This window comes from Solea solea, chromosome 12 (genome assembly GCF_958295425.1).
Source record: "Solea solea chromosome 12, fSolSol10.1, whole genome shotgun sequence".
In the NCBI taxonomy this organism is placed as follows: Eukaryota; Metazoa; Chordata; class Actinopteri; order Pleuronectiformes; family Soleidae; genus Solea; species Solea solea.
Window position 1 is genome coordinate 21268171 of NC_081145.1, and position 26591 is coordinate 21294761.

At 41.1% G+C, this 26591-nt stretch overlaps 1 protein-coding gene across 2 annotated transcripts in view; it reads right to left on the bottom strand.

Moving 5' to 3' along the window:
* The window catches only part of ntrk3a (neurotrophic tyrosine kinase, receptor, type 3a), a 95012-nt gene extending 68430 nt beyond the window's left edge, over positions 1-26582 (bottom strand). For both annotated transcript variants that reach the window (XM_058646465.1, XM_058646464.1), the window contains exon 1: positions 26169-26582. In XM_058646465.1, the coding sequence (XP_058502448.1) occupies positions 26169-26446 (278 nt within the window). In that variant the 5' untranslated portion in view covers positions 26447-26582. The remainder of the gene's footprint in view (positions 1-26168) is intronic.
* Between the last annotated feature and the right edge of the window lie 9 nt (positions 26583-26591).

Consider the following 26591-nt stretch of genomic DNA (forward strand, 5'->3'; position numbering starts at 1 on the left):
TTTCAACTTAACTCATCACTGACTCCATGGTTACAAGTACACCATGTTCAAGGTAACTTTTAATGGCTTTATCTTTAGTCCAGTTGATGAAATAAAATGAGTACAACGAGCATCCAAATTCCAGATTTGATTAGTCTATTGTCCTAAACCACCAAACTGGTTTATCACATGCAGACCTACAGACTGCAGGGACATAGCTATTGTCATTCCAGACCCAGTGGGAGCTGTTCATTGATTGGCTGAGCTCATTTTTACCCGACGGCAGCATCTGCCCCTTGAGAGACAACTGAGACTAATTGAATGACAGATCAATTATCTAATTCAAAGCCTAAATTGCCACTCACACACCAGTTACTGGTCCAACTGGAAGCACACACACAAATACGCGCACACACGAACCCAGATGTAGTGCTTCGGTAGATCTAATCATAGAGATGATACACAGTCCGTGCACACTCTCACAGCTTTTTATCTCTGAAAATAAAAGAAGTCACACAATATCTAGTGTCAAAAAGGAACATGGTTGGAAATAAATTAAATCTCTCTCTTGCTTGCAGCAACACAGTTTGTGTGTTTTTACATAGATTAGAGTCTGGAATGAACACATAGCCTTGAAACTCGCAGTAAACAAAACAAAAAAAAGCTGTCTCAACTGAAGCAATTCGAATTCAAAAACTCATTTCCTTTTAAATTACAAACTCCCCATGCTTTGAAAATTATTAATAACTCGACCGTGAAGATTAGGTCCCTTGTCAGAATGAATTGAAAATGCATTTTGATCATCAACACCTGTGAATCAGATGAAACCTGCCAGACCCAGGACGATCTGACATGTCTGCCGCTCATCATTTGGTTGGTCTGTGTCATTTAGATATATCCAAACCAAAAATGTCTTCCACCAAAGTCATAATATCACAACTCACTGACAGAGGCAGCAGTGGATCAACAAATCCTGGGTGCAGTCAAATGACTTTGGTGCAGGGAGTGAGCGGTTCTCAAAGCTAACGCTGACTTCTGCTTCTATTTGAAAGAGTCCGTCTAACAAACTCAGTTTTTCCTTGTGTCCTTGCTGGCAGCCGTGCTCAACATTTCCCAGGATTCCCAGCAACACATAATCTACACCTGGTTTTGTATCTTTATGGCGTTTACTTCGTTAATTCTTGTTTTACACCGCGTCTCTTGTTAGTGACGTCTTGTCGCTGTCACGTTTTCGTCCCCTGCGGTTGTCAGCGCCCCCACCTTGATGTGTTGACCCTCTGTTCAATTATCTCGTCCTCCCTTGTGTATTAGTCTCCGAGCTCCCAGTCCTGTGTGTCAGATTAATAATGATCATTTTGTGTTCAGTAAGGTTCAGTCTAATCTGTTTTATTCTCATGTGAGTCTGTGCTGTTTGCCTCTGTAGTGTTTTGTTTAGTGTCTGTAGGTTGGAACAGGCTCCCTATGGCAGTGGCCCAATGTTAGAAAAATTAATTTAAAACTTGGATGAAACTAGAAAATAAAATAAAAATTAAATTAAATCCACCCCAAATGAAAAAAAGATCTGTCAGTACCAACCTATTATTTTAAATGAACCTATTTCCTTGAAAACCTTCCAGAACGTTACGCCTGAAAGAAGAAGAAAAGTATTGAAAAAAGCAGCTGTGTCCTTACAGTCTGCCGTGTGTGCATCTCAATTTACAGACAATTCTAATTCCATTCATGCATGTGGCCTTAGGATGTTTGCAATATGAAGAGAACATGAAAAGACGACAATATTAGCCTAAAGTTATACTGTATAGTTGAACGCCAATGCATACAAGAACGTTCCTGCTTTTAATCCTTATAGATTACTCCCTGTGCTTTAATCCTATAACCACATTCGTATTGGAATGGAATGGACATTTTGTTTGCACAGAGTAAAAAGTCACTCACATAAAAAGTCAATCCTTGTACATTGCCATTATCAGGACAATGGAGGATACGTTTGTTTGTTTTGTTTTACTTGGAAACTCACAGCTTGTCGTGTGTCATGTGTCTTCAGTGTTACCTGCACCTGACCTAACGAGTCACACCTGTTTGGAATTGTCTCCTCTCCCTCTCACAGTATCAAGTCTCTGTGTCACTTTCCTTTCCGTTCCTTCTGTGTGTGTGAAGCTTGCATTTACAATGATCACAGTGAAACTTCTTGGGCTTCATCTACACATGAAATTTTCACATCATCTCATTTCAATTAATCACCAGAAAGTCACATGTAATGTGATTTCTGGTTCAGGAAAACCCAATTTATTGCTCGCAAGCTTGTGTTGGTGATTTTTATTCGGGCCAGCTTATAATTTAGTGACATATTTGGTTAGCACTCGAGCCCTAGTTTACATGTTCTCCCCGTGTGTGTGTGGGTTTTCTCTGGGTTCTCTGGCTTCCGCCCACAGTTGGTCACTCTAAATTGACTGAGTGTGAGAGTGGATGGTTGTTTGCTCTATACGTGGCCCTGTGATGGACCCCCCCCCCCACCAACAACCCTCCACAAAGCGGAAGTAGATGGATGGATGGACTTACAATTCTTAGTACTGAATGGGCTGAAGGAAAAAAAAGAAGAGAAGAATCATCATACTTTAAAGTGTTAAATGGGCAAAGATAACAGCTCACTAAAATATTTTTATGAAGCCACACATTTGAATAATTAATGAATTTCTTGTAGTTTTTGATGCACCAGCCTTACTACACCCCCCCCCCGATTTCCCTTTCCTTCCTGATCTTGGCAGCGTGTGAAGAGTCAGACCTCTCTCACCCACACAAACCATCAATGTTTGCCTGCCAGGACAGAGGAGGAACTGCAACATAACAGCAGCCTCCTACACACGCTGCCTCCAAAGTGTAATAGTGAAGGAGAGGGTGAGAAATAATACTGCCGGAGAGGAAAAAAAGAAAAAAGAACAAAGGGCCAAGAGAAAAGCGTACAGGTGGTTTTTAAATAGCAAACCAGCAATGTAACATTGTCTAAATGGATAACCATGTCATCACAGATACTTTCACACAGGTTTCACCACTGAAAACTGTCAAAATAGATGAGACCTTTTCATATAATATCTGTCAGGCAATAAAAACCAAATAACCTATTTTAGCCATGTTTCCACCAAACGCTATACTGTACAGTTCAGTTCACCACAGTGCGGTGTGAAACAGTACATCCTGCTCTGGCTTGTGTTGCCACCGCGGGGTATGTGTGTGTGTGTGTGTGTGTGTTGGGTGGATATGTAAATTACATAGCAATTTATGCAGCTGTGACAGTTACGCAAATAGCGTGAGTCATATCAGCGCGACACAGCGTCGCGCGCCAATAAATTCCACAAAGGACGAGAACGTGACACAGTAAATTAAGAGCAACGGTGGAGCACGAGCAGCATTCTATGTTTCTTCTCCTTGGCAAGAGGCTGGCGACACGCTTTTGTGTTTGAGAGAAGCCTGCAGGCCCTTTTTTCCTCTATTGTCGCAATTTTGTTGACAATTCTCTGTCAGCAAATCAACGGACTTCAGTGTTTCTAGCTTCACCATGTAGAAGCTACACCGCGATGCTTGGTTCCCTTCATACTTTTGACCGGCACTTCTGTGACATAGCCAGCTCACAACACACACATCATGAATTTGGACCTATCGTGGCACACAAGGGTCTGCAAAACAACTGATAGATTATATCAGGAGTGTCAAACTCATTTTAGTTCAGGAGCCAGCACGGTTTGATCTCAAGTGGGCCACACCAGAATAATAATAGCATAAAAAACCTTTAGACAACAAGAACTCCAAGTTCCTTTGTTTTGGATTTAATTAAGTATCTTTTCACAAACAAATAATGAACAGCCTCAAATTCCTCAATTTCATCCTTACTAAATATTCATGAAGCTCCATTTACTAAAGTGATGGACAAAAGTGTGAGTTAGTGTGAGGGAGAAACACACAACTGCTTCACATTAGCTTTATGGAGGACATGCTGATGCTGAAATAGTGGATTTTGGGTATAACATTGTCTTTGTGCGTGTGCGTGTGTGTGTGTGTGTGTGTTTTACACCAGTGAGTTGAGAGGAATAAAGGACCGCCCACCAGACATCATAAGAGGCTGCTTTTACTTTTACTGCATGGCCCTGACACAGAAGTGTTGGTTTGATGCTGGACTGAATTTCTACATGAATCCCCATGAACGCCACATCTCACACCGATGATCCACTGTGTCTAAGTTCTTCGTATCAGTAGAATGATGAATCAGTAGAATCATGAGAAAGAAACGCTGCAGTAATTACCCGCGATGCCGCATCACCTTTGTCATTGTAAGTCACTGCAAGTTTGATTTCAGTTCTGACTATTCTGCATGTTCTGCTCTCTAGATTTATGTGAACATTATTCTGCGTGTGTCCTTCACAAATCCTTTACCAACTCTCTCTCTTTCACTTTCTCTCTGTAGACCTCTAAAGTCTCTCCCTCTCCACTAATATATTCATGTGTTCAGAAAGCCAACCTGTCATTAAGAGAAAGAAAGGCCTCCTGGGGCCAACTAGCTGCTTCCACCATCTTCAGCTATCACACACTATTTACAATCAGCCAGACATGAACAGAAAGAGAATGAGGGAGTGAAAGTAACGTGAGGGGAAAAGGAGGGTTTAAGGGAAAAAAAAAGAAAAAAAAGTGGTGAACAAACAGAAAGGGACAGAGAGATAGCAAATAAAGAATGGCTTGTATTTAAACCCGTGTTTTGCAGGTATGTGTGTGTGTAAGGTGTGAGGGGATGAATTGATTGCCGTGTTAAATTTCACCCTTACTAAATATTCATGAAGCTCCATTTACTAAAGTGATGGACAAACGTGTGAGTTTGTGCGGGGGAGAAACACACAACTGCTTCACATTAACTTTGTGGAGGACATGCTGATGCTGAAATAGTGGATTTTGGGTATAACATTGTCTTTGTGTGTGCGTGTGTGTGTGTGTGTTTTACACCAGTGAGTTGAGAGGAATAAATGACTGCCCACCAGACATCATAAGAGGCTGCTTTTACTGCATGGCCCTGACACAGAAGTGTTGGTTTGATGCTAGATTGAATTTAATGTTACTTACACAGCTGCTAGCCCAGGGTGAAATGTCCAATCTCAAAACTGTTGTAACAGCAATATATCCATTCCTTAACGGATGGGGCTGATATTTTCTTTTTCAGACTCACTGAAACATGGCAGTATTGTTGTATTGTTGAGAAGCCGCGGACATCTGCGTTATCGAAGCCATAATGTCTCATGACATTGCACATTTTCGTCAGACTGTGTCTCCCAAAAAAACATTTCCTCACACAACTCTTCATTACATTTCACAGGGAATTTGTTTTAAAACCACATTTGCTAGTATTTACATGTTTACAGAATGTCCTATCAGTGGGATCGTGTTTAAACCACCAGTGCACCCTAGCAAGCGAAATCGAGACAGAGGGGGAGGGCTTGGCAGAAAGAGGACAAGAGAGTTGGACTAAGTGCTGAAAATGTGTGTATTCATAGAAAACAAAAACAAAATGAATGCAGTTTGTTGCAGTTTCCTGCCTGACACCAAAACGGAAGTAACAATATATGGATTGGCCGCCAGAGGGGCAACGCCACTGGTTGCAAAAATAACTGTATGGGAAAATGAAAATGTCTTCTGTAACCTGGTTGCTTCCCGGTGAGTCCAGCTGCTTAGGTGACAAACGGTAGAGAAAGGTTGGAGAACAAAAGGAAATACTACTACACCAACCGTGTGGCCTCAAAAGAAGATCATAATACTGCTAATAAAAAAAAACAAAGCTGTAAAGCCAGTGTCTGAAAGAGAAAGGCTTAAGAAACCTTTAAGAATGTGCTAAACTCATGTTTAAAGATAAGAACCAGAAGCACCAGGAGTTGACAGTTATGAGACATGAGCACACAGTCTCACTTGACGTGCAGCTACGACACATCGCTCCTCTGTGTCTGCGGTCTCTCAGACAGTGTCTGTGCTACCTGAGATGCGATATGCATTAATCAACCACCCGAGTTGATCAGAAGCCTCTACCTCCTCGCAGACAGATGTCTGTGCGTGAAAGCGGTGCAAAGCGGTGCAGATGATGTGAGCGGTTCATGTCCCCGGTGCTGCTGAAAAGCACATGGTGCAGCATCCTACAGTTGAGGGTTCGCCCTCTTCACCCGGCAGAAACGGCATCCATCCATCTTCTACTGTTTTATCTTCCACATGAGGGTCGTGGACTCACACCTATGGTCAATTTAGAGTGTCCAATTTGCCTAATCCCCAAATGTGCATGTTTTTGGACTGTGGGACCATTATCCCCTGATACTGAATTGATTATTTCATGATCTCGAGGGAAAACAGACACATTATCGTAGTGACTATGGCTGTTCTCAGCTTCTGTAGCAGGTGACGCCGCCTCTGAACCTTAGCTTGCAAAAGGTCAGCGTTGTACCGGCCAAATCACGAAGGTTAACGCCTCCAAACGGGTGCTGAGATTCCTACAGTTTACCAGTTGCCACTTGCATGTGTGTGTGTTTGTGTGTGTCACTTCATGTCCCGGTTAAGTTGTGAACTCTGCACTGAAAAAAAAAAAAAAAAGCCAGACTTGCCAGTTGCCTTCCAAAGCATCAGTCCACATCCATTAACTAAAGGTCTCTGAATAAAGGCAACAAGTATGAAAGTATGATATTTACGTAATGAAATTGCCTATGAAATTTTGACATTTAATTACTTTGCCCTCCCTTGTGTCTGTCTTCCCTCCACTTCCTCCTTCCCTCTACCTTACACTGACATTAGACAGTTGCTACCTTAAAGCACTGTGACAGCTGCGAGTCTCTTTTCATCCGGCTATGCTTTCATTTTTCAAAGCCCTTGCTGACTGTGGAGTCAAACCAGTGTGTGGAGAATACTGACTGCATACATTCGGGACATTCAAAGTGCAGAAAATATTCAAATTAGACACACGTGCACGGACAAACACAGACACACACCGACAGACACACACGTTTTAGAATGCACTTTTGCAGTTACTTTGGTTTTCAAAAACATGTATTTTGGAAAAAGGGAAACTATGTAAAGGGGACAGGAGGCTGATTGCTTGAAGCAATCACCTTAATTAATAATAAAAAAGCTTTAAATTATACAAAGAGGGGAATGTGGGAGCATGACAGCGGGTTTGAGGCAAGCCTTGCTTCTTTTATATTCTCTCAAAGAACTGTTCCTCTCATATTCCAGTCACACAGGATTTGTTCCTTTAGCAGAGAGTAAAAATGTGGAGGTTAGATGATTCTGCAGGGCATTCCGACACAGCACAAAGCTTGGAGAAATGTGTGTGAGACAGAGGAGGAGAAAGAATGAGGACAGCCGCATCTCTGCAGTGCAGCTGTGCGGGTTCATCCCTCCTCTCACTGGATCTACGTAAATTCTATCTGTCTCTGACTCTAAATGAGGCTAAATTGGTTTCTGCTCATAACGAGATGGTGACGCGCCGCTGTCACCTTTGAACCAAAGTGACCAAAGTGACACAACAGTGCCAACTACTAACAATACGGTTATAAGAGAATGAGGGAATGATGTGTAGCAATGGGAAAATTCCATGTCACGATTATCTTGACCAAAGTAATTGTGATCCACGATATTATTGTGATGCAGCAGCAAAACACCGGAAAGAACATTTTCTTCTTTATTTCTCCTTTCAACGACATTTTCCCCAAAGCTGGTGCTGTGATGTAGTGCTGCACGATAACTTAAGAGAATAACATAGTGAAAGAAAGACAATTTTAATGTGTATGTGTCGTTTTTTTTCTATTACTATTACACTGTGCAATCAGAATTAACATCATAATGACAAAAAGTGTCCATTTCACCTTGAAAGACAATTGATGACTTGACACACTAACATTGTACAAAAGGACAAAGATTTAAAGTCTTTGACTTTCACAAGTGGTTTCTTGATTATTATGATGTTTGCTGCTCTTTATGTCCGAGACACAGCTCTGTGTTTGTTCTCGATCTTCAAAAACCACAAAACAGTGTCTTAACAGAGTAACTTAAAAGGAGACAAGAGGAAAGGTTACATTTCCTTTCATAGAATGCATTTTCCTCATAGACAACAGAGAGTGTTCTGGGATTAAATTACTTGAACAAAAGAGGAGAAAATGTCACATGAAAGCCTGTTTCCATTAACACGATAACAATTTATTTTGCAACTACTAGAGCTGGACAAATGCAAGGGCTCTCGCCAAGGTAACCATGGCAACCACTATGCACCCACGTAGGTATTCCATCAGCCGTCCTCTATGTATTCAGCAGCAGACTCACACTGGGGAGCTGTCCAGTGCTGAACCTCTGCTGTTCGCCAGCAGCCCTCTGAGTGGAAATTAAGGATCTCCTGTAAACCCTCGTAAAGAACACAGCAGCGATTACACCCCTGCAGAGCAAAAGGAAAAGGAAGCCGTATTTCACCATGGTCATAGACACAAAATAATTCAAAAGGCAAAAAATACAAAAACAAAAGAAAAACTGTTGCTTCTCAGTTCTTTAACTTTGTGTTTCACAACTTTGAAGAGCCCAGCTCTTTTTCTGAGTGATGCCACAAGGAGATAACAACATGGGTTTGAGAGGCCGATGCACTGATGTGATAACAGATGAACAGCAGGCCGTGAATGTGGAAGAGCAATTCCTGAAGGAGGGACACCGAAAATAAAACCTGTATACACTTTTTTAATGCCTTTAAATAAACTTGACATTCTCTTGTTGTCCCTTCCTGTCCGTGCTGTCTTTTGTATTGAAACCATTCCGACACATTTTCAATTGTTCTTTTCGTTTGAAGATGTTATCGCATTGCCTTTGATGGTGCTGCTGCCTTTCTGTACGACTGAAGGCTTTCGCCGCCAAAGCCTGTGTAGTAGTGATCAAACACACGCTGTTTGTGTGCCATTGTCATGGAGTGAAAAGTGTTCCTGAGCTTTAAAGTTAAGGACATGCCAGTTGACTCCAGGCCTGAAAAACTATGCACAGAGCATACCATAAAGATTTGACTTTAGGACACAAAGCCAGTGACTTTCCATCTCGTGCATTCTTAGCAAACTTGCTGAGACAATTACTCGATTAATCGGTTTGAGGTTGTTTTTTCATTATTAAACCAAGTTTTTGAATTTTTCACCCATTCTCCCATTTTTCAGCTTCATTTTGATTTGTGGACAAAACAAGACCTTCGAGAACATCATCATTTCCCGGTTTGAGAAACCCTGATTAACAAAATTGTCTGACATTGTATGGGCCAAACGATTACTCGCTTTATCGATGATGAAAATAATCGTTAGTTGCAGCCCTAGATCCAATCACTCTCTAGATCAGGTCAAAAGAAGAAAAGGACATTTAAAAAAAAAGCTCATGTTTGGAGTAATTTCTCCTTCAAAGATGGCCTCTGCTGCCAATTCCACATAATGAATCAGACAAACAAAAAAAGCTACCAACAATGATGTTGGACATGCAGGACCAAGACGTCAGGACACAAAAGAATTGGCTTCTCGTGCAGAGACTTCACTGCACTTTGTTTTATCGTTAAACTGGGTTGTTGCCATGGTCACAAGACTAACACATTTCACCCCTTCTCCGTCATATTCAAAACTCTGTTCACCTCAAGTTTCTCGAGAAGCTTCTTGAGAAGTTCCACTGTAACTGTAACGCAGCACAAGACAAGCCACCGGTAGAAATCGTTGGGCTGAATGCGACCATCTGGTTTTACTTCCAAAGCTTCGAAAGCCTCTCTCTCTCTCTCTCTCTCTCTCTCTCTCTCCTCTCACACCCATAAGCCATTTGATGCATACTTAATCTTACATGCCTAGTTCCCTGTCGACGCGGCTGACACGCACACAATCCCATCTCTTTTGGTCTGACATGGTGGTGCACAGTTGTGCGTTTAGCACCGGCAAAGTTATGGGAGCCATTTTTTTTTTTCTTGCTAAATGAATGTGATGTTTGTCTTGTTATTACAAAACTGCTGTTGTGGACTCTTGCTTGAAGCTTCATCTATAGTGAAAGTGCCTCCCTCATTCTACAGCAGGCTGTGACTGTGTCAGCAGCACAGCTCCCGGCTGTGATCACACGATAATCACTGTGGCTCTAAAAACATAATTACCACAGCCTTCTTTGTAATAGCAACATATTTCAATTGCATTCAGGCGCCTGCGATACATTTAAATCTGTAATTTAAAGTTACAATGCAATTTAAGGGCTCACTTACCTCACTCTCTGTCACTTTTATTTCTCTCTCTCTTTCACCTTAACACCTATTTTTCTCCGGCCTCATTTCACCTCACGTCTCTACCCATCCCCTCTCATCCTTCCTGCTCCCCTCTGTGGTTTGTGGCTGTATTTCCTTTTGAAAATGTTCTTTTCTATGGTATAATTATAAACTAGTTACAGTGCTGCTCTTTCAGTGAACTTGTGATTAATTTGACTTTATAACTACTGGCTCCCACAGTCTTAATCAGCAGGAGAGGGACTTTAAAGTGTAACTAATTTATCTTGTAGAAGCTGTAGAAGGGAGCTGAGTGATAGAACTGAAATAAAAAATTCCAGTGCCTTCAGGGTTTCAGCTCTGAAATATAAAATCAAGGAGGAAAAAAAGGAGCAGAGTTAAAGCTTAGAAAGCCAGACTGCTGAGACAAAGCAGCTTCAAACAATGCCTGTTTCTGAACTGGTTTTTCCAAATTACCCCAAGAAAATATTACATATTTTTAACACTGGCCTTCTTATATCTATGTAACCCCCATAGGAAGCTCATACAAACACACATATGCAGCTATTATTTGGAGGAAACTGTGTATTATTGAATTGTGGTGTGTTTACACCAAAGTGGGGCGAACAAACTGGGTGAATCCCACAAAGACACACATTATTTGTATCATTGACTTTGGTCACGAGGCCACGGGCCAAAACCGGCCCACCAGAGGGTCCAATCCGGCCCCCAGGATGAATTTATTCAAGTGCATACTACTTCAGTTCCTGTGACTAAATGTTTCATGCCTTTGTAGATCCACTGTGATCTGTTGTTTATTAGTTAAATTTTGTCAAAAGATATTTCATTAAAATGTAAAACAAAGGGAAAAACTTTAAATGTGTGTAATTATAGGTTATTATGCTATTATTTTACTGGTCCGGCCCAGTTGATGCCAAATTGAACCTGAACTAAAATGACCATAGGTGTGAGAGTGGATGGTTGTTGGATGGACTGGTGACCCTGGACAGGTCAGCTGGGCTTGGCACCAGTGACCCCTGCGACTCTCAGGTGGAAGATAAAGCGGTAGAAGATGGATGGATGGGCTTTGGTCACTGAAGTTGAAATATTTCACATATTTTTGGGACATGACAGTGCAAAAACCAAACGGACTCTTCCAATGTACTGAGGTTATAGCAGACATTGTCAAGTGAGTGACACCAGACAAAGAGAAGGGAAACTGAGCAAGGGAATTTCACTACTAGATCTGAAACTATGTGTGTGTGCGTCACTTGATTCAAGCTGTTGGTCGCACTTTTCTAGGAATATAGTTAGCTCTAGCATTAGCTCCAGACAAGTAGTCGCCGGTTGTGTTTGCTCGCTTTACTCGCGCAAAGAACCCAATCAAAACAGAAATGCCCAAGCGAAAGCAGTTGTGAGACTAAGGTGACTTGACAATTTGCAATAATGCACCAAAAGAAGTTCTATATGTGGTAGTCAGCGGTCAGGATGTTGTACTGCACAGGTATTCCTTGTACCATCAGTGCAACTTTCATTGAAAACGTCTTGATTCCAGCGATATCACTGCAGTGTTTAACACACAAAGCAGCAACAAAGAGCTAATTTGGCGTGGCTAGTAACAATGTATCAAAGCACAAGAGGATTAATGTGAAAGGACTCCCATTTAATGAAAAGCACACCAGACATTATTGCATACTCGGCAGTTCTAATCAGCAGCCTGTAGCTCTGTTAGCTCATTAGTTTTCAAGCTTTGAACACCTCACTGTACACTACCGGCACCGCACTAACCACCAGACAGACCCATAAGTAGTTCAAACAAGATAAAACACCAGTTGTCAGTGAACTCATGAATGCACCGTAATAAATGAATCATTCACGTTGGGCAAGGTTGAGTGAATCTTCATGGTTCAAATGAGAGCGTAGGTTAATGATGAACAGCGAATATTCCCACATGACAGGAGTTAAGTGGTGAGCTGTCCATCGGTATTTGTACCCCAGTGGTACGTTATTTAGCTTCCACATCCTTTTTTTTTTTTTTCAAAATCTGCAATAAGCAAACACAGATATTTTTGGGCTCGGATTTCTAAGCCAACTTTAAATTATTTATTATACGTCAACACATGCATATCAGTGTGGTGATACTCTTGGTACCATTTGCTGCACTTCTGTCTGAAATGAGGGCAATGCTAACCATTTTTTTGGTTATGAATGTGGTGCAGGATTTGACACAGTGGGTAACCTGGTTAGGTTAAGATACAAAAACACCTTTCACAACATTTCTGGCCCAGTTATGTATACATCATTTCTCCAAATGAACAATTAGAACAAGGAAATGTAAAATTAAGTCAAACTGAAATGCTATAATACTCCCCCGGGTGTGTGTTGTTTTTCAGATTTGGGGATATTGGACACTCTAATTTAACTGTGGCACAGCACCCCTTGGATTTGGGTGGATGAATGGATGAAATGCTATAATAGTGTTTTTATTTACAGTGTACAATGTACAAATGAAAATGTCACACAATAACCAGCTAATTGTTGACAGACTTCCCTCGCAAAATGTCATGTAATGTTTCTGCAACTCTGTCAATCAAAAACTGCCAACTGTCCACGCCCCGCCCACTGTTCCATTGACTCCCAGAGAAGCTGAGCTTCCCCGGAAGAGACATTTGCCCAATCGCTGTCGAGCTCACCACAGTGAAAATGCCATCCCATACTGAACACCTGAAGCTGAGCTTCAAGTGGTTTTATCGCACTGTAGCGCACATTTAGTATTGAAATGTAAAAACAACACAGTACATAGTATTTGACTTTGACATTTTAGAGGTAGCTGAGCTACCCTTGCTGTCTTAGAGCAATCGCCACTGCTCTGAACAATTTTGAACCTAAAAAGTACTCCCTGTCAAAAAAATCTCTACTCAAGGTAAAGAAAAACAAGGGTCTGCACTGGAGATGTGTTAAAAAATATATAAACAGCTGAAAGGAAAGAGGAGATTGATGAGACATGCTGGTGTGGACACTTTTCTCCCAGACAAGGAAGCAAAACAGGGAGCTTCAGCCATGATTAACTAAGGCTCGCTCTCATACACTTTGTCAGCGGATATCTAACATTCATGTAATGTTCTATTATTGTCAACTTGTCATCTCCTCTCACCTTTCTTGTGTAAAGAATACACAAATATTAGATTTCCAATGTCTTGGAAGTAAAATAGCAACATTTTTATTGCAGGTCAGGCTGTTATTAAGAAAATAGTCAAGCGATTTTTGAAAAATTAAACAGGTTTATTTGCTCTAATTCTTCCTACTGTCCATGGTACTTGCAGTAGTGAAAATAAGCCTGGTTCATCCCTCACCTTCCCATCTCCACTGAGCATGCAGGGCCCAGCACTCAACTACAGTTTATATCATCAGTCACTCTCAATGGTTGACAAATGATCAGAGGAGTCTATAAAAGACACCAGACATGATGTTCAGATAATGATGGAGGACATGCTGTTTAATTCTTAATGTGGCCCTGTGTGGAATTTCTCTCCGCAGACACCCACAGCAGCTTAAGCTCGGGAGGCACTTCATCTTATCCCAAGACATTACTCCACTCGGATATGAACACGTCTCTGTATCTGCGACCATTTCCAAACCTGCATATATACTGGAGCTGTGTGCCACATTTATCTCATTGTTGCAGTTTCTGTCTCACACAAAGCGATAGTTATGTCATGTGAGGTCAGCAAATATGACTTGTCACAATTAAACTTTTAATACGAGTTGATGTTGCAGATGATCACATTTGATGTCAGGCAGTTAGAGACTGATTTGAGCTGCTGAGAAAAAGATGGAGAAACCAAATAATTGTTGTTTTAAGCTTCTTTACGGGCAGAAAACAATTAAACACTATACTGTGTTACTATATAACCCTAACTATAAACACACCTGAGCAAAATTCTTGAAATAAGATTGAATTTGTGTGATGCACAAAGACAGATCAAACAGTTTCCAAGGCTTGAAATTGTAAAAACATTTATTCTGACGCCGTAAACTTGAACACATATATTCTAACAGTGTGTATAAAAGTGTATAAAAAACCATAAATAACTTGGCAGATTTCCATGCTAAGGCATGCCATCCACAAAAGTCTCTCGAGAATCAGTCTATGCATGCCACGAAAAAAAAACAACTCCATTCCAGGATAGACAAAGGGGAAATGTACCAAGGGTGCAGCCTGCAGCGTTAAAACTAAGGGTTAAACAATCTGACCTTTCACACATCTGAGGCAGTTGAGGTATTATATTGCTATTGGAGAAAATGATATTGCGATATACTGTATATTGCTATTGAGTCATTGTCCTGCAGTGACCTGTGACTGATAGGATACTATAGATGTGCAGCGACCTTTAAATGTGTAACTATGGTGAATTTTGTTGCAGTTGTTAGTTGTAGGTATTTTTATTCTCTTTTGTTTTTTTGTAAACAGAAACTTTATTTGAATACTATGTCAAACGTACTATCAGAAAGTGCATGCAGAGGCAGCGCAGGGGAGGGTGTGGACAAGATGTTGTTTACCGGGTCAAACTGTTGAACTTTGTAAAATTCACTTCCAAATTCACTTCAACTCCAACGTGTTTGCAGCCCTCTCATGTCACCAACGTTGCCGGTGCTCCCTCTTGACATAAAGCAAATGACTTCCTGTGTGGAGTGCAGGAATGTCACCGGGGGACACAGGGTCTAAACCCTTCGTATGATGAAAAGCACAGAGAGTCATGTGAAGCCGATGAGGCTTCGTTAGCACTGAGTGAATTTGAATGCAGTGGATGTTTGTTTATATTTAAATGTTACACGCTGCAGTTTTAAGGAGGGAGTAAAGTTTGTTTGTTGTAATTGTATAATTGCTGTGGAAGAAAAACCATGAATAAGCCTTGATACGTTCTTTAAGGCTGGCATCTTGTCTCCAGATTTCTCGCCAGAACACGCCGTTCACATTTTAAGAGCAGAGGTTAACAACATGAATGACAAAGCAAAAACAACAACAAACAAACAAGGATATCTTTTCTAGGGCGAGCGGAAAAGTCCTTTGTTACAATCCGCAGCCTCACCATTAGCTGTTATTAATTCTTACAAACAGAATCTTTGAATCTGGGTCACTGCAGAAGGCCTCCGTCTGAGGGACACCGGGATTCTGGGACCTTGCTGTCACAACTTCAAATGGTTAAGTTTGAGACCGTTTTAATTTTAGGTTTAGATTTGGGTTAGGTTAAAATGCAGTGCTGTGAAGAGGTACAATACAAGGGCAGAAGGGAACTGCACTGGCTGTGTACAGAGAGAGGAAGAGAGAAGGGTGGCTGACCAGCTTATCAACACAAAAGGGGTTCTGGCTGAACAAATTGCCTTCTCTGTTCACAGTGATTAGACTGCAACCAATACACACACACACACCAACACAAACATGTGACACTGTGTTGGCAATCACACACTATTACAGCAAGATTTCCAGCCTCATTTCATTGGTACAAGTCAACCTTGTAGGACACCGTGTGAATATATGTGCTCATGGGGAAAATGCTTGTTGATGTGTTACGAATGAACGCCTCCTCGTACTGATGACATGGAGTCCAGACAACAGAGATGAAGATGAGATGATGGGGAAGAGGAGATAACAGCCGTATCTCCCTCCTGTCATCATGGGCGGCTGAAGATCACTGAAGAGAACCTGTCCTCCAATGAAATCTACATATAGGTCGTATGCAGGATTTACGGCTTATGTCTAGGTTCTCAAAACCAGCGCCCCTAGCAGTTGTATACATGACAGCAATCATCGCACAGCAAGATAAAACCGTGTGTGAGTGGGAGGAAACCCACGCACACACGGGGAGAACGTGTCAACTCCATGCAGAAAGGCCCTTGTTTTCCGACCCGGGTCTTCTTTAAAGCAAGAAATATCCAAGGTACCAGATTGCTGTTATTTATACTACTGCTACTACTGTTCATTAACGTACCTATGCAACCAATAGCCACATTTCATTGGAGAACAGTCTGGGTGTAACTTTCTTAATTCAACTTAGTTCATAATTCCAACTAAACTGAGCTTAAATGTCTCCAGAATAGGGCCGGGATTAAGAGAACTGATTTTCTGCACTTGGTTTGTCTGCTATCAATTCACTAAACGGTGATATCAGTCTTTAAATAAACTCGATGTCTCTTCCTATTCGTTGACTGTCCTTGACAATTACAATTACAACACTAATCCCACAGTGGGGGGGGAGGGGGGACTGGGCAGGGGTGAGGGACAGCAAACACACACCCTCTAAAACTGTGTAGGCATGTTTGCACAGTGTCTAAGCTGAGTTTAGGTGCAAAGCTGATTGTTACCCTGGGTGGGACTGCAACACAAAGGTTCTACCTAAATACACACTTACATTGTTGGCACGTCTGGCTAATGGAGTCACTTTAGCTATGACAGTGGACTCAGAGCTTTGTTTAAAACGACGAGACCACAAGAGTTCCAGTTCCAGAGTGGTCAAACAGAACAGGCCTGTTTTAGGATGAAACCCCATGGGAACCCAACATATTCTTAATTTTAAATTGTTGTAGCTGTTACTCTTTTTGAATGTTATCCTTTATAGAGACTCGGTTTCAAGGGGTTTTAACCCTTAGAACATGGACAATATTACTAATTTGAAATGGATACAGAGGCTATAAGCATATACAGAATGTTGCAATACAATCATGCAATCATGTGCAATACAGAATGTTGTATATGCTTTTTTTAAGCCTGTAGGCAATCTGATGAAATTATATATGTTGGTAACACTTTATATTAAGGAACACATATTCACCATTAACTAGGTGCTTATTAACATGCATATAAGTAGCATACTTGCCCTTTATTAGTGAATATTAAGCACGTATTAACACCTTATTTAGGAAAAATCTTAATTCATGTTGTAATAGAGGTAGAATAAGGTTATGTAGAATAAGGTCTTAATAGGTGCTTAATAATTACTAATAAAATGCTAGTATGCTACTTATATATATATATTTTAATAAGCACCTAGTTAATGGTGAATATGTGTTCCTTAATATAAAGTGTTTGTTTTTTAATTTTCACACCTGAGCAAAAAAGTACTCAAACTTTTTTATATACATCACAGTTCTGACTTTACGTATTGTGACCTCTGCACAATTAATGTTACTCACGGTTATAGCCAAAACTTTGCAATTTAAAATGAACAACAACAAATAAGAAGACAAAAAAATAAATGTTAAAGCCTGACGATGTGACATTTAAACACACCCCCAGGATGTCTCCACATAAGGAGTTTATCAAGGCAATTTATCAAGGGTGCGCCTGGGGCACAGATCTGTGCCGGGTGAGCACTAAGGGTTAATCAATAAATCAATTATAACCTTTAGGCATAAGGTACACAAAGCGATCTGACAGACAGGCACCTCTGCACCTCTGAGAATTGGGCTTGTGACCGAAGACTATTGGCCACTTGGACTGCTCTGCTTACAGTTCCCTTCAGTGTAAAGAATGCCACTCCAGCATCTGGGATGCTGCAAACAAACCTAAAAACAAAGTCTGAACTCTTGCTTTGGGACAGAGAGCCTCCGTCCCAACACTTGGTCTTTTAACAATCTAGCATTTCTGCCTAATGAAGCTTTAAACTGTGATTTCTATTCATCTGTAGTGAATATTTATGGAAAATCACTATTAATGAGTATTGATTTCCCTAAGATATAGGAAAAAAACAACAAACCCATAATCTTGATGCACATATAAAAACAAATATGATGCTGTTCCACAGTGTTTATTCTTTTTCAAGGACGTTTCACTAAAAGGGTGATTACAGTAAAAGCTCTCCTTGCCTTGTGTGCGTGTCGCTGTTAGCCTTTTAAACAATAGCACGTCTGACATCCCATTGACCTACATGTGATTCATAATTCTGGAAATTATTGACATGCTCAGACAGCATTACTGCATTACCTAAAAATATTGATCTCTTTTTTTTTTCCTTTCCATAAATGACAGGGTTTTAGCATCGACATGAGCGCAGCATTGATCCTCCGTCATTGATGTTCTGTCATAATGTGTCTCATAAACAGCTCTGTTAAGGCGAGCGTGGACAACAGGACCTTTACAGCACTGATTGATTGTGAAATCAGGTCGCGTTACTTACATCAGGAGGAACTTTAAAAAAAAATAAAACGACAGACGTGCGGACACTGAAGGATTTCTTTTTAAAACATAGAAAATAAAATGATTGTCAGGAGGGAACAGTGTCACCATCTCATCTCACATGACTTCATGAGTGTGTTTATGTTTATAATTCGTACACCATATAAGGAGATGTCCACAGATCACTAAGGGTTACTAGGTTACCTCAGGTGCTTTGTTTTTAAACAGAGTTTTAACACATATATCTGGCTAAAGGTGTGGTCATATCCCCCGCCGCGTTGAACACTGTAGATATAGTTGTAGTGTATAGGTGAACCATTAGAGTCAGCCAATGGTGGCCCTTCTCAGGGACTCAGTGTTCCTTTGTCTCGCTCCACTTGCTGCATTTGACTAATTAGCATTAATGCACTGACCTGGACACACAGCAGCAACAACACCTGGCATCATTTGGTATCTGATATGGGGGATTTAGAAACAGAGCTTTTGTCCATCCATCCATTTCTTATTCAGCCTGTGCAGGGTCACAAGTGGACGAGAGCGTATCCCAGCATGCACGGGGGTGTTTTCTGACATAATACATTTGAATACTGACAAGGCTGTTGTGTAATTAAAGGGATAGTTCCGGGGTTGTTGTTTTTTTAAAGCGTGGTTGTGTGTGTGTGTATGTGTGTGTGTGTGCGTGTGTGTAAAGGCCACCCTTACTTCTTCAATATTAATGTTTTATCTTGCTGTGCGATTGTCAGCCTTTTTTCTCACTGGAAACTGAAGTTTTGCGTCTGCTCATTACCCGCACGCCAAATCCCATAGAGAGAGAATCAGTCATTTTTGCATCACGGCACAAACAAGCTGTTGGTTCACTGCTGCCTCCATCAGTAAGGTCAAATGTGTTATTGTGTGTCAAACTTACCAATCTAGTAGCTTTTTTCTTTTTTTACTTTGGTGCGGGAGAGTGAGCAGCTTCTGCTGTTAGAAAACACTTGAGCTATTTTACTTAAGTACGCAGAGATTTTACAAGGTGATTCTTTTGTTAAGTGGTGTTTTTCATCGTGTCCCTGTGCTCACCCCACTTGAAAAAAAACCAGAACTATCTATATTCCCCATTAAAATGAAAATGAAACAACAATGACGTCCATGTTTCAGATGATTCCACAGTGTGTTTTTATCTGCTCACCACTAAGTGCTGTCCGGCCCAGAGGAAGGAAGCAGTCAACTGAACATCAGTGTCACATTAGTCGCTTTAACAGCAACTCAACACAGACGGTCCAATCCATCACACATGTGGCTGACATGATGGAGGCTGTCACATTGATGTGGTGCATAATGGCTACTAATAAGAATTATACTGAATAAGCTCAAGCCTCAGGGCAAAAAGTCATGGGCGTGCTGTTACTTTCTTTTTTTTTTACTTTTAAACAGAAGCAAGGTGACTCACGAGATCAAAGCATTCACCTTGTTAAATCCCATATGTTCAATTACATTACAGAGCATTCTTATCACTCATTTAAACATGATGTATAAACACACAGAATTATGGAACGGTTCATGAAGTTTTCACAGGGTAACTATTAAGTTAACTATGAAGATACTCAATGATTAAAGCTTAGTGCTCACAGGGCACGGATCTGTGCTGCAGGTGCACCCTTGGTAAACTCCTTATATGGACATCCTGGCGTGAGTGTTTATATGTCACATCTTTAGGCTTTAAAAACATGCTTTTTTTTCTTATTTGTTGTTGAGTCAAAATTTTTCTTTTATTTCCGTTCAAGCCACGCAAACTTTGAACTGTGACGTATTTCCAAATTTCACAAATTCAATCAGATTCTAAAAGGTTTGAGTACTTTTTTTGCTCAGGTGTGTTTATATAGTTGGTGAAAATGAAAAAAAAAAAAAAACTATAAATAAATTCATCAGATTGCCTACAGGTTGTGCTGAAAAAAAATAGGATATAACAAACTCTACATTGCAGATTATACTCTAACAGCCTCTGTGCATGTGTTTTAACATAGTAATAGGAAAAAACAGCCTAAATTCTCTGTGTTTTAAGGGTCAAACACACAACCGTCCACGTGGAGCTAAGAATAAATTGGGACCAACAGCTTGAATCACACATTTTCACAACATACCAGGTTGTACAGTTTCTCCTTCTCTTGCTTGTCAGTGCACAAACAGCAATTGAAAGAATCTCAACCTAAACTGGCTTTTGCAACATCTCAAGTTTTCCTCTTGAGCTCAAATATTGAGCAAATCAATTCAACCAAACCACAACGTACATTCACTCAAGACAGAACCAGACTCTGTGCGGCCATCTGCCTCGACCGGTTGCGGTGAAAGGAAAAATGGGGGGGGGGGGGGGGGGGGGGGACAGAGGAGAGGTGGGGGACAGAAAGTGAAAGAGGGATGCGAGGTAGAGACAGAAGAGAGAGACCAGGAGCTGATATATAACTGAATTCCCTCCCCCAGTGACCTGAAATCTCATCAAACAAACACACACACACACACACACACACCTGGAGCATTAAAACAAAGATCATAGATATAAACTTCTAACATTGTGTAGCGGCATTGCGGGTGCCGTAGCAGGGAGCTGTCGAGTGCTGATTACAAACTGAACAATACTTTCTCTCCGTTGGTCCATTTCCACTTAATTCCTCAGGTGAACCACCTCGCTCAACGTTTCCTCTCTCCCACCGTTTTCCAACTTTCTGCCTGAGAAAACATTGGTTAAAAAACAAAGCTTCCCGTTTCACAAAGTGCCTCCCATTTTTGGGTGTTTTCCACTCAGAGCAGTGAATTATCTGTGACTGTAGCATGACTGACAAGGGGCCAGCGTGGAAGCAGCTGTGTGTGTGTGTGTGTTGCTGTCTCCTGGGTGGAAACACAAGTCTGGAGCCTCTGCTGCAGCGCCTTCTTTTTTTCCCCCCCCTTGAAAAATTCTCGCAGCGAGATGGATCGATAACCAAGTGAGGTTTTGTTCTCACAAAATAATCAATGTCCATCACATATAAGTCTCCCAAAGTTCTCTATTTTCTAGTTTTTTTGGTTGGGTTTTTTTACTCCTGTTGTAAAGATTTATTGATATTGTAACTGATCTTCTTCACGCAACAGTCTTCTGAGGATGATAGCGGTTAACACTCGGTCCTCGCACCACTGTGTGAGTGCTCACACCCTAATAAGTGACCATATAATGTGAGCTTCGGTGTTTCTTACAGGCTGTATCATTAATATTTAACACCAACACAGGGCGCACACTGACCAACGTACTCATGTATTTAGCAGGAGTAAAAAGTCAAAGTGAAGATGAAGGCTGCGATTATAGGGTGCAGCACAGTGCAGCTACAGCCAAAGTGCTGGTCCTCAGGGGCCGCTAGATTTCAAATGCATCAAAGAGTGCACAAACAAAACTTCGCTGGTGACAACAGCTCACTTGTGTATGTAAATGGGGCAGCGCATGGCCAAGTGGAAAGGGAACTTGGCTTGATCTTGGCTCGTCACAAGCCAAGTTCCTTCCCTTCCCTTCGCTGCTCCTAATTCCAGGAAGGTTCCTGTAGTAGGGGACGGGTTAAATGCAGAGAGGAATTAATAAAATACAAAAAAGCTGGCAGGTTTACCAGGGAATATCCCAGGGACTAACTGTACATGTGTACCTAACCCTCAAAAAAAGAACGGTATGAGACATATTTACAATATCGCAATGTGCAGGTGTTCTTCCCACTTTTTCCTCTCGGGCGCCGATTCTCCGGCTTCCTGAAACATCGCGAGTGAAATAACCGTAATAACCACATGTTGCATATAACGTTAGCGTAAAAAAGTGTGCTTTTGCATGACCAAAATGACAGGCCAGCGTCAATCACATTATTTGTGTCACTGGTTCGTCATTACCACATCACTAGCGTGCCGCTAACGACCGACACAAAGAAGCGTGTCCGTGTTATTGTTTCTACGATTCATTTATCGTGAACCTGTTCAACTGTCGGCGAAAGAGGAAAAAAGTGCACAAAGTTTGCTCCTCCACTTTCTTTTGCTCTTGTTGTTTATTTTCAATCGCTGCTGTGCCGTGTGATCCTAATGCACTGTGATGTGTTGACTGGTGCCAGCTGAAAGGCTTCAGACGCTATCAAAGCCAGGGACACTGTAGAGACAGATGAAATGAATCACTGCTCAGGACTGAGTGAGAAATCCTCACACAAGAAAAAAACCACCGCTCTATTTTTACCCAGCAGAAAACTTGGTGTTGCAATGCAGTGGACTTTATACAGCAAGGGTGTGAGACTATAATTGACCAGATGAGTGCAAACGGCCCACAATGATTTGAATTTATAACAAAAGTCTTCTGTGTAGCTCACGGATAACTTTTCAGTTCAAACTTGCTTAGGAATCTATCATCTTTCCTGCCTTTTCCTGTTTCTCGTCAAATGTACATTAACATTGTTACGGTAATGTCATTTTATACACTGATCAAATTAGACAGAATATTTTAGGCTGAAGATAAGATAAATATTCTGGAACTTAAAAAAAATAAAATTAGATTGCTGTGACATATCAGTGAGTATTAGTTTCCCATTTATCCAGATCTGTTCCGGATCCGTTCCAAACTTTTGTGGGTTCTTCCTTGGTTCATGGCCCACCACTCAATAAAATGTTATGGCTATCAGCAGAGTAGTTTTTAAGTATTTCTCTTCACTACTGTTGCTCTCGTAACGTAACGCCTTGTTTTCTACACCAAACAACAGTGAAGTGAAGTCGGGCAGCGTTTACAGTGCGCCACATTTTTACTATGACGCCATTATTGACCGTTATTTGAGCCAGAAACAAAATATTCATAAATATTTTAGAGAAATCACGTTTTGTCACCGATATCACAGTGTAATAAAGAAAGAAAAATGACATAGTTTGTGTTTACACTGATCCCCAATATAAGCCTTTGCTTTCACTACAAAATGATTCTCTTGGCAGGCGGGACCAAGAGAGACGATAAAAGACGATTGATTTTTGACACTTGATCAGTATAGAGAAGACACTGCACCCCTATGAGGACACTTTCAATTTAGCAGGTTCATCTTCAAACCTGCCTCAGAATTCCTTACACTTGTTCAAGTGCTGACATTGTGGTCATTGGGATTCATTATGTTCAGTTGGTGTATGTTTGGTTAATGACGACTGAAAATGTGGGAGAGAAAAACAACACTTTTTTTTTCAGCTCGAACACTGAGCGACAGCACAGTGGTGCACACATATATGTGATACGGGGATGGGATGTATGATTTTAAAGCACGAGGCCATTAAAGGCACTCACACTGAGTTGGTTGTGGCAAATGTTCACGATCGGAATCATCGCGGATCGGGAGAATTGTTCATATTTCACCAGAGAGACTTAAATGCTCTCCATCTCACACACATTTGGACTCATTCATTTTCAAGGGGCAGACCTGATGATCTTTTTTTTTTTAAATAATACTTTACATGTTTTTTTACACAAAAAAAAGTATAAATAGATGTAGACTAGTCTGTGGGAAAAGCAGGTGAAAAACACTTTTCCACTTTAGAACTTTTTCCATTGTTATATATTGGCCTTCCTCAGTGTCGATCACAGCGCCCCCCCCGCTGCGCACGCATGTGCATGTGTGCATGCGACCGCGCCCAAGGAGCGAACAACAGAGAGGCGTCGTCACAGAGAGGCTTCGTATTTATATATGTGACCAATTTAACATATTAACCCTTAGAACACAGAGCCTTTTGGCTGCTTTTTTCCATGACTATGTTTAAACATACAGTATAGACAGAGGCTGTCAGAATGTGCAATATAGAGTCTGATATTCTTTTTTTCAGCACAACTTATAAGCAATCCGACGAAAATTTACTCAAAATGTTTGAATTTGTTAAATTGGGAAACACGTCGCAGTTCAGCGTTCGCTTGGCTTGTTTTTATGAACAAAAAGAAAAGAAAAAACGGTCTATTTTGTGACTTCAGCACAATTATTGCTACTTTATATACTTTTTAAAGCCTTGATATGTGACTTATAAACAAACACCACAGGATGTCCATATAAGGAGTTGTGTTTTTTCCCCACGGCAAATTACCACGGGTGCACCTGCGGGACAGACCGGTGCCGCGTAAGCACTAAGGGTTAAATATGACAACCATTTTGAAGCTGCCAGAAATCAAAAGCTTCTGTAGTGTACTATTCTTAAAGTCTTTTCTGCGTTGTTTATTCTATCAGCTCACTGATAAAGTCGTAGAATTTTCCACGGACACAAGTAGTTACAAGTGTTTTTTATCTTATTCCTCCAAACAAATGTCCCAGCAAAAGAAAAACATCATCTGTGACTGTGTGTGGTCCTGAGGCCAAAGAACAGCAAAGGACAGGTAAAGAAAATGGGATATCTAAAGTGTGGTGGTTTGTATTTAGTGCCTACTCAGGGAAAATCAGTCCGTCTAATAAAATCTGTAAAGGCAAAAGGCCAAAAAATATACTTTAAAAAGATTTGTGCTCATGAGCAACCGAGTCACGACTGCATGCATTCAATTGAAAAGCTTTGTGGAAATGTATGAACCCGGGCAGCGTTGTTCTCTCTCTTCAGAGTTAAAAATAAATAAATAAACAAAAAAAAGAGAAGGTATTTAGGAAGATACTGCAGCAGGCGACAAGGAGGAAAATGAGTTACCCTTTTATTAAGAGACAAAATCAGGGATTTAGTTTTCATAATCCTCCACTCACTCATTCACAGTGCAGGCTTTCCTCCTGTCCACTGATTTGAATGCAGACCAATTCACATTCTGCACAACGGGAGAATTCCAAGTAGTTTTGCCGAAGGTCAACGAGACCAAGGAATTACTGCCTATCATGAAGAGTGAGGTAAACTTCCCTCGGGTTTGTTAAAGGTGCTCTAACCCTACGTACAGTATTTTCTAGGGAACTGGCCATAAAATGTGATGTACACGTCTATATTCGGGGGGGGGCAAAAGAACAGCTTTGAAGGCAATAGATTTAGCTGTTAGTGGTGGTATTGATGACCACTACATTGCAGAAGAACTTTAATAACACATCCATTCTTACATGTTGGACCATCACAAAGTCCTTAACACCTTTAAAATCAAAGATTTATTTTGAATCCTTAATATAGAATTAGGGTTCATTGTTAGACTAAAGTCTGTATCCAAAATGATTCATCCTGCATAGCAACAATCATCTCAAATATGACTGCTCATATGCACAGAGTGACACATTACAGGAAGTCATATTTTTATAGGAGGTTATATTTGTTTAAAAGTTATAAATCAAGCCTTGGCCGTATTTTAAGTGTTTTTTGCTATAATTTTACAAGCCAGTGATGAAAACACTGCTTCATTAATCCATTCTCACCATTATAACTGGTAGAAATCATGTCAGGAGGCGGATTTTGGGCCTTATTACAACTACATGACAAAGTCCAAAAAACCCTTAAAGGTCTAACTTCATGTTTATTTTCTCCTGGTTGATGATTACCATGTTGTTGTGTGTGAATATTTTAAGGTGTTTTTTGTGTGTTATGAGAAATCCCCATCCTAGCAAGTCATGAACCGACAACCTGTTGAAAACCAGTAAACCTATGGATGATAAAAGGCTGCATTAGATATTGATGGTTCAGTTCTGGAGAGGCCAAAATCAGTGTGAAACTACAGGCCAGGACATTGTTCTGTACTCTGTGATGGCGTCAGTGTGCAGATCGAGGTGCTAAGACCGCAGCACACACAGTCTCTCTCGCGAAAGCAGCGGAGACACTTACATGGAGGTGATGTTCTGGAAAAGATCCTCGATCCCGCCGGTGCTGTTCCCTGCGCTGTCGGCGCCCTGGAAGGAAAGCAGCGGTAAGAACTCGCTGCTGTCGGACTTATTGCAGTAGATCTCTGTGGGCGAGCAGGTGCAGGTGGGTGGGCAGTCCAGCAAGGAGCTCAGGTACTTGTGAGAGAAGACGGTGAGCAGAAAGAACACCTTCCAGCCGCACCAGATCCTGGGAGCGCGACGCACGCCGAATGCGCCAAATAACGCACCAGATCCATCCATGCTGTCACGATTCAAGTCCCCAGATTTTTTGTTTCTCTCTCTCCCCAACTTTGCAGCAAAGCAGTAATGATTTTTTTTTTTCTCTTATGACTCAGAGAATCCTCCGCTCCGCGCGGTGGTGGGCGTGACGTGACCGCGTCCTCTT